Genomic DNA, 8765 nt, shown 5'->3' on the forward strand with positions numbered 1-8765 from the left:
AAACTACAACTACTGATTTAACGGCAAATGTGTTTGGGAATAGTGTCCGCGTCACTAAATCATGAAAAAAACTGAAATGAGAGCGGCGTAAAGGCAACAGCTACATTATTCCCTAATCTTGAGGGCTCATTGTTAGGGACCCACTGCAGACGCCTATAAAATCTGGCTATTATTCACCAGTTTAACATTTGAAATGACTTTTTGTCACCTTTTCTTATTTTTTATTTTGAGTTCAAGTTCAAGTTTATCATTTCAACTGTAAGAAATAGTTAGGAAAAAAGGTAACACTTTACAATAAGGGACATCAAATTTTGTGTAGCTTCCAGGCAATAAAAAAGGAATGAATGAGGAACTGGTTGTTAGTTAACCATTAGTTAATGAGTAACTCCTAATAGAGTTTCTTTTTGACCAGAATATGAAACTGAAAATATGTCAGACAAGAGAAAACAAAACATTTTTCCATGCTGAAATATTTAGTCGATTAATATCATAGTTAATGACCAGAGACAATATGTCTATCGAACGATATGTAAAATAAATTCTAAACATAATATTGTGATTATTTTAACTGATATTGCAAATGCCATATGAGTCCAAGTTTTGTGGGAATGTAATTTTTGCATTGATTTGCAGGCCGGGACCTCTCTGTAGCTCCACAATACCTCATTCAAAATGATATGCTGTGACCAATTTTACCTTTATCAAAAGCACAGCAGCTCCTGTGATTGGGATATTGCTCTTGGCCATGTTATGATTTTGATAATATTTCCATTAATTGTTCAGTTCTACCATAAAACATGAGCTAATTAAATAATACACTAAAGCTATTGATCATGCAAAACTATCAATCACTTTCCTGGATACAGCATTTGTCAAATCACTGGTGTCCCGCTTTTGTCCAATATCAGTTTGCTGAATGTCAGTAGAAATTAAATTCCTAAGTGTTGGTCAAAACAAGCAATTTTAAGGCATCACTTTGGAGTTTGGTGACTTGTGATGTATTTATCATTAAAAGATACTAAATGGTTGATTCAAAGTAGTCAGATAATAGCAATAGCAGATAACGAAAACCATATTTACTTAAATATACAGCATTGTGTGCATTAGTAAACTGTCATGTTCATCGTGTGGCTTCATCACAAAAGTAAAACAGTTGACTGTGCAGGGAGACAGTGATGTAACTGGCAACATATACATAACATATCCAGCATAAACAGTCCAACACAGTACAGCAGGTGGCAGTAATGCACAATATGGTTGGGTTCCATCTGCCATTAGAGTGAAAGCAGGATGCTGCATTTACATGGAAAATATTACTGTCAGAATGAGTGAGTAAAGCTGTCTTATACAGACGCATAATAACCAGAGGGCGGAATAAAATGGTACATTTAGGATATGATGGAAACGATGAAAGGAATGAATCCACGATTTAGAATATCGCTTTCAACTATTAACCCTGAATTGACAAAAAAAAAAAATTATTTATATATATATATACAGGAAATTGTTGGTCAAACATGTTTTTATGCATGATTACTCTACCAGTACCAGTAATTCATTTACATTTCCAAAGCAAATTTGACTGTTAAATCTGCAAGACAGGATGTATGAATGTGCAGGAACAGACAGCAAGTGAGAGCTGCAAACTCTCAGCTTTTGTACCTCTGGTATGCAAACTTCAAGTGAGAGTAGACTAAAGTCTGTCAGATGAGACCTTGAAATGAATCCCGGGCCATAATCTCTCATCTTGACTTTTGGATTCACTAAAGCTTTGATTTGTTTGGTGCTCTCTCAGAAGTGTTGCCATTAATACACTTCCACAGAGGTTGTGGTTTACAGCTCAGAAACAGTTGGACTCGTCACAGAAAGACGACTGATTTTTATCCAGGAATGACTTTGGAAGATCGAAGCAGGCAGAGTGAATGAGAGTGATCCTGCATGTGATGTTGTGCTTGTTCTCGGTCAACTAAGATGTGGTAATGTGCATACAGTAACTGCTGCAAGGCATTGCTCAGGAACTGTGTACATGCTCAATCAACTTCATCTAAATAAATAGGTCAAGACATGTTTTCCTTGTCCATATGTGCTTCCATCTGAACTGCTCAGGTTAGCCCGCCGTCGCAGTCCTCTCCTCTCCTCCTTGCCTTCTGCATGTCACTGTTTTGTACACAATTTACATCCTCAAGCTGTATTTCAAGCTGATTTGCTTCTCTTAGTTTCTCAAATGTGCAAAAAAAATGTGCACTGTATGTAAAATCAACACACCTGAAGTACTGCTTTGTAGGTTTTTATTTTTTCCATGCAATAAAAGTTTGCTATACAGACAATAAAAACAATGTAACTTTATATATTGTACAATGACAAAGATAAATATTTGGCCCTAGTGCCTGACCGTAAAAAAAAAAAAATTCTCCTTTTCCCCACGCATCTTGTTTGACTAACACACAGAGCAAAATATACAACGTTCCTCCATTCACCTTAAATTAGGAGCTAATAGTGTTTTTTGGAATATACAAACCTGATAGTAGGCAACTCTTCATACAAAAAAGACCTTATATTCGACGTTTAGATATGTTAGTGTATCGAGTGAGTTCAGCTGAACATCTGCAGCAAAATTCATCCACCAGTGTGACAACATTACAGCTCCGCTTAAGAAACGATTAATGAAACCATTAAAGGTGCGCAGCACTGAAGGACATCAGGAAACATATAACAAAGCAAGCAGCGCATCTTCATGATATAATAAAGCATTTTTTTTAGCAGACAATTAGTCTACATTTTGAGAGAGGGCTTAAAGCTGCAGATGATACCTTACAGACTCTTGGCTTCATTACACCATTAACCCCATAACGTCTTTAAAGGCTGTGTTTCTACAAAACGCGAACAGTCTAATTACATGTTAAGATAATGTAATTTCAAGTATGATTCCATTCAAACAGTTTGTTCTACAAATAAAAACCTGGAATGCTTAAAGATGCTAATGGAGTATAGACAAATAAAAAGGAATGCAAGTGTGGCACGACAACCAAACAGCCAAACCATCTGAACAGCTCTTAAGTGTGATTGTCAGTCTCATGCTAGAAGGGTAGGGGGCCATAGATGACCTTGTAAGTGACCCTGTTAAGATAACTCATTATAACTCCACCTGAAGACTAATATTAAAAGCTGACAGCGTACATGCAGGCATGATCATCCTTCACCTGCACTGTGAGGCGAGACGTCACGCAAAGATCACTGAGCTGATGGAGCGCCTCCTGCTGGCACTGATGGTCTGGTCCTCTTGGCAGCAGATTCCTCCACAGCAAAAGGATAGTTATACTGGAAAAAGAAAACAAAAAACAGTATATTCTTTGTTGGGAAAGTGTTATGCTGTTACTGTACAACTCACAGAGCTGAAATTCAAATGTGACCCTACCTCATTTTCAATGTCTTGGAGAGACTTTATGCGTATGTTGCTTAGCTGAGGGTTCAGCTGAGGAGTCTAAGGAAGAGACAGAGAGAAAGAAATGTGAATACATGTCGGAAAGGGCTGAAGAAGGACAAGACAGGAAATACACTGAGACAAAAAAACAGCTGAATTTCACAATGGACTCCGCTCTTACCTGTATATCAAACTTTGGGTGAAGGCTAAAGGGAACTCCATCCAGAGCTGCAGAGGGTGGAGGAAGGTAACAGATGAGTGGGCTGCCCACAATCAGAATCAGTAATAAGTTTCCTGCATATGAGGATGGACTTGGAGTACCTGTGATTCCCTGGAAACTGCTGTCAGCAGGTTTGTCCGAGTTGTCCTTGGTGTGGAGGCTGCAGCGTCTATGACTCAGTTTACTATGTGGCAGTGCAGAAGGAGGGTTGCTGCAGAGACACACAAATATTAACGCATTAACATCTCAGAGACATGACACTGTGCTATACTGTCTCTTATTTCGACATAACTTTTAGAAAGAGAAACACACAATGATGCTATTCTCCCTCTCATTGGGCACCAATATGAGCACAGTTTTGTGTACGACGAGCAATGACACGTCTCCACATAAATCATTACATGTGATCGTTAAAATGCACTGTAGGACTCATCTATATTAGACATTGAGTGCGGTATGATAGTACTGTACCTGGGTCTGAGGGGTAGAGGATTAGACAGCTGCCCCAGTGAGAGTCCGTGGAGGTCCAGGCTGACACTGCGGGGCTTAGCTTGAGGCGCGGGACCTGAAAAGTAGCCCTTTCTGCACCACAACACATAGCCATGGATGTCTCTGAAGAAAAGACAAATTCAATGTTTCCCAGTGAAAGCACTGAACGCACAGATAAATAACTCACTTCTAAAGACAGACCACTACGTGACAGGATTCAAGAAATGCCTAGATGAAAGAGGTGTGAGTCAAATGATTGAAAACGTGAACGCTACCAACCCCACATATGTGTAGTGCTGCAACATCATTTTGCTTTTGGCTGTCAGCTTAATATCCAACACAGCTGAGTCCACGCTGCCCACGGGGACGACGCGCACACACACGCGCTTCTTCTTTGAAACAGTGGCCTCTGGACACACGAGCACAGAAAAAGATAACATCCATCAGCCTGCTAACTAAATCTCTGCATTATGAGGACATTTTGGTTGGAACGGTTTAAAGGAAAAGACTTGTTTTTCAGGTTAAGGTTAGAATTCAGTTGAGGTTTGGGTTAGGCATTTAATTAGAGTATAGTAGGTCAGAAAGACAAAAATGTGTGTGTGTGCTCACTTGGTTCGAGGTGCTCTGCTATAAAGCAATAACCGTGAGGAATAGATTCCTTGTCTGAAATAAGCCGAATGTCTGACAACACCATACCACCTGCCAAGTCCTGTAGAGAGAGACAGAGAGAGAGTCTGTTTATGGAAGACGGAGAGAACAAAGGCCTGGTGGGAAACACACATGTATTCTCTGTGTGTACTGTGTCTCTGTTTGTTACCTTGCTGTAACAGAGGTAATATCCAGACTTCATTGCAAAGCTGCGTGTAAAGTTTGCCGCTGCTCCATCTTCTGTGATGCTGATCTGCAGAAGAACAAGGCAACGTAGATATTATACCACATCTAACATCAGGTCTGATTACAGTAAAAGTGATATGACATGTTGAGGTTGTTAGTGGTGGCTTAAAAGTTGGGCTTTTGGCTAGAGGCTTATGCTTCACTTAACGATTCTCCTTCAGGAGACCAGTGCTGTCGTTAGCGAGGCACTGCTCCCATCTTCTGTTCCAGTTCATCCTGGACAACTCAACCAGACTGTGCTTGTCCTGTACAGTTCCTGAGTATGGTGCTATTTATCAGAAGCAGGCAATGCTCAAGAAAAACAATGATGACAAAAGTGTCAGCTGGGTCAAACATTGAGTTTAAATTCAGATCCAATGAGTTCAATTATGACCATAATCATCATTAAATAGCCGGTCAGGATGCTGTTCCCCAGCAAACATTGGTCAGATGGTAACATACAGACACCAATGACTTCCTCTTTGTTTCCATGTCCAATGATGGTCCACCCAACGGCCATGTTTTAAAATATGAAAAAACATGTTACCGGCATTTATGTATATCGACATGTAAATGATATCCCTGCGACTGTCTATTCGTTTTAAGCCTGCTGTTTGTAAGAGTCAAAAGTCTTTATCCAAACTGTATGTGCACCGTGTATATAAACTTTAGCAAAACAGCTGAATAGGCCCATTCATGGTCACGCCATGTTTCAATGTTGCTAGGATGTCAAGGAAGGACATCCAGCTGACGGTCATCGAACATCTCAGTGTTTGCTGGGCCATTATATCGCTGAAGTCACACACATACATAAATTCAGTGGCTACATCCTTTTTTGGTCTTGATCTTTAGAAAAGAGTGTTTACATTGTTTTTAAACAGCCACTCCGCTTCTGAAGGTGAACTTAACATTTCCAGCAACACTTGACTGACTTCAAGTCCAGCTGCTCTAATCATCCCACCACCCCCCTGTAGCCCCTCTGGTTAGCAGTTTACTCTTTAAGCACAGACTGGTTATGCTTCCACAGTGCATCGCAATACAGAGTGGGGAGGGTGTCTGTAAGGTTGTCATTATCGTAATGACAACCTTACAGACTTGGGTCCATCCTGTAGGCCCTGCAGGTCATCACTGCTTCAGCCGAGCGTTTTGCAGCTGAAATGTCCGTCAAAATACAGCTATTAATGTGACTCGGGCAGGTGTGAATCGTGTTAGATGAATGTCTGGATCTTGCAGTAATAACGTTCAGGTGTCACTGAATGTATCTGGGACTTGATGTCAGGATCTGATTAATTAATCTTTTAAGTTCTGATAAACATCTACACAGGTCAGCTGTCACACACAGATTCCAGGTTTATACAGAGAAATTATATGTGTTAACGCAGCCCTTAAGGATGAATGCTGAGCTCCATCAGTGGACATTTTGATTTTAAGTAGGTAAGCCTACTACTCTTCACCCACGTGGTCCTCGTACATGTCTGGCAGAAGACTTCGCTCTTGGTCATTCTCACACAGCCCTAACACTGATGCAAACTGTTTATTTATGTATCTATTTAACTTCCTATTTATTTAGTGGGTTTCTAAACTGTTTAACATTGTTACTCCTGTGGCAGCAGTGTACATATATGGACAATTGTATGAATCTTTCATCTCTCTTCCTACCAGGGTGAAATCTTTGGGGCAGGTGCTGGTGTTGGAGGTCCACGCCACTGCTGTAATTGGCCGGACGTCACCACGCTGCATCAAAGACATCTGAGGAAGACAAAAAGAAAAAAGGTACAGTAACTAGGAGGCGACAGGGTTAGAGGACAACGATGTAAATGTGTGAGTTTTAATGGTGGAGACAAACAAATCAAGTCTTGTCAGTCTTCTCATTGCCTGAGGAGGTCTTCGTATGGATTATACTCCGGTGTTAGCAGAGACAGCACAGAGCATGAATGTGCTTTCTCTGTGAGAACCAACTTGTCGTGTCCATATGAAGATAAGTGTGGACTCACAAAAGGTAAACAGGCTCCAATTCAGTCCAAGGATTCTTGTTACCACCATGTTACATTGTCCAGAACAGAAAAACCCTGTTCAGTCTAATCATATTATCTCTATATGTTAACGGACAGAAAGAAACTATTGAGTGCAAAAATTCACTCCTGACTGCAGCAGCGTCACTTCATCCTGTGGATTTCTGCATTTCCAGATGTTTTAAAAGTTATTTTCACCAAGCACCCTTATCCCGGCACAAAGTGGGGGTGGTTGATATGGATAAACTCCTCCTCATCAAGGTACATATCATTTTATCGCACAACATCGATATATATCATAAGACATGTGTCAAATCAATTTGAAATAAACAGGCAAGAGTGTTACATACCTGACAAAGTACTGCACTCATTAATGTGAAAAAATAAATCATACATCCATGAATACACAGCATTTCTGCTTAAGCTTTACCCACAGTGGCCTTATGCAACCTGAGATATGAAATGACAAGACACAATCTCAGACGATAGACAAAATTATGTCCTCTCACGGCCTATTATTACATAACTTACCCCCAAGGAAAACCTGTTACAGTAGCCTGCAGCTCTTCAGTGTCTCACATCCAGTTTAATAAAGCGGCAGCTACTCTTGGCCTTGGCCAAAAGCTTCATGTGCCATGATGAGCGTCGCTGTTTGGCTTGACTCCACACTGAAATGCTCTGACACTGATAGGATAAAACTCAGGATAATGCTAAATTCATTAACCCTGAATGATGATAAATGGACATTTGCAAATGCGAGATACCTCTAAATTAAAGGTAAAGTTAGGATATGTTTTGATTTATTTACTCACTTGCTATACTTACACACATGATACCTATTGTTATTGTGTGAACAGACTTGAGATTTACACTTTAACTGCTTTACCAGAAACTTTCACATCACTTCTATCTTTCCTAACAAACTCATGTGTATTCTAACACAGTTATTCATAAGAAAACCCCACGAAGTTACGAACAGACACTGATTTGTAGTGATTTTCCATGTAGCCAACGTAACTTGTATGACAAGCTTACTGTACAAAGTTAGCAACTATCCACTGACAAAACTTCGCTGCCTATTGTTCACAATTAGCTTAAATGCCTTTGTTTCATGAGTCGACTGATAAAATACTGAAAAAATATACTTACGCTGTCTGTATGTTCACTTCTGTCTCGTCTAGACGAAACGGTTTGGCAGGCGAATAACTTTTTCGTTAATAGCCGAAGTCTCTTGGTCTTCCTTGTCAAAGCAGGAAGTACTGAATCCATTCTGACTCCAACTCCCGTCAAGCCACGGGGCCATACGTCAGAATTAAAGGCTAACTCGAATCTGACCACAAGGTGGCAGCATTACAACAGTCAAAGGGACGGTCTGCTAACCAGTTTCACAACTTCGATCAAAAAGGCGTCTTGCTAATTGTGTACACGAGCTGATAATTAATATTGTTGATTTAATAATAGTTTTGTGTAGATCGTGTGCTCAAAGGAAGGAATAAACATTTAGCCTGTTTTACCTCGGTGTCAAACATGGAGTCTGCTGCATTGGCATGGACACAGGGGTGCTGAGAAAAGAATCGATTCTAATTTACATGAAAATGAGGGTGAACAGGGCAGACTGAGGTGGAGGAAAGGAGAGAGTGACAGGGGGATAATGAGAAAGGGTATGACGGGGAGAAGAGGGGAGCAAATGGAGAAAAGAGGGAGATAAGGGAGGGATGAATTATCGGAACTGGGGTTTTAAAAGGGCAAG

General features: G+C 40.3%; 1 protein-coding gene across 2 annotated transcripts; it reads right to left on the reverse strand.

The window, feature by feature from the left end:
* Positions 1-3067: 3067 nt before the first annotated feature.
* Positions 3068-8293, reverse strand: mvb12a (multivesicular body subunit 12A). 2 transcript variants are annotated; one of them, XM_076728689.1, is made up of 10 exons: positions 8165-8293; positions 6663-6752; positions 4948-5031; positions 4740-4839; positions 4410-4539; positions 4113-4253; positions 3743-3852; positions 3603-3649; positions 3416-3481; positions 3068-3318 (listed from the first exon to the last, which is right to left on the reverse strand). In XM_076728689.1, the coding sequence occupies exons 1-10, from the start codon at positions 8282-8284 to the stop codon at positions 3232-3234; spliced, it is 975 nt and encodes a 324-aa protein (XP_076584804.1). In that variant the 5' UTR covers positions 8285-8293; the 3' UTR covers positions 3068-3231. The 2 variants fall into 2 exon arrangements, with proteins under 2 accessions (XP_076584804.1, XP_076584803.1); XM_076728688.1 differs by lacking the exon at positions 8165-8293 and adding an exon at positions 7547-7684.
* Between the last annotated feature and the right edge of the window lie 472 nt (positions 8294-8765).

This window comes from Chaetodon auriga, chromosome 4, assembly GCF_051107435.1.
Source record: "Chaetodon auriga isolate fChaAug3 chromosome 4, fChaAug3.hap1, whole genome shotgun sequence".
NCBI lineage: Eukaryota > Metazoa > Chordata > Actinopteri > Chaetodontiformes > Chaetodontidae > Chaetodon > Chaetodon auriga.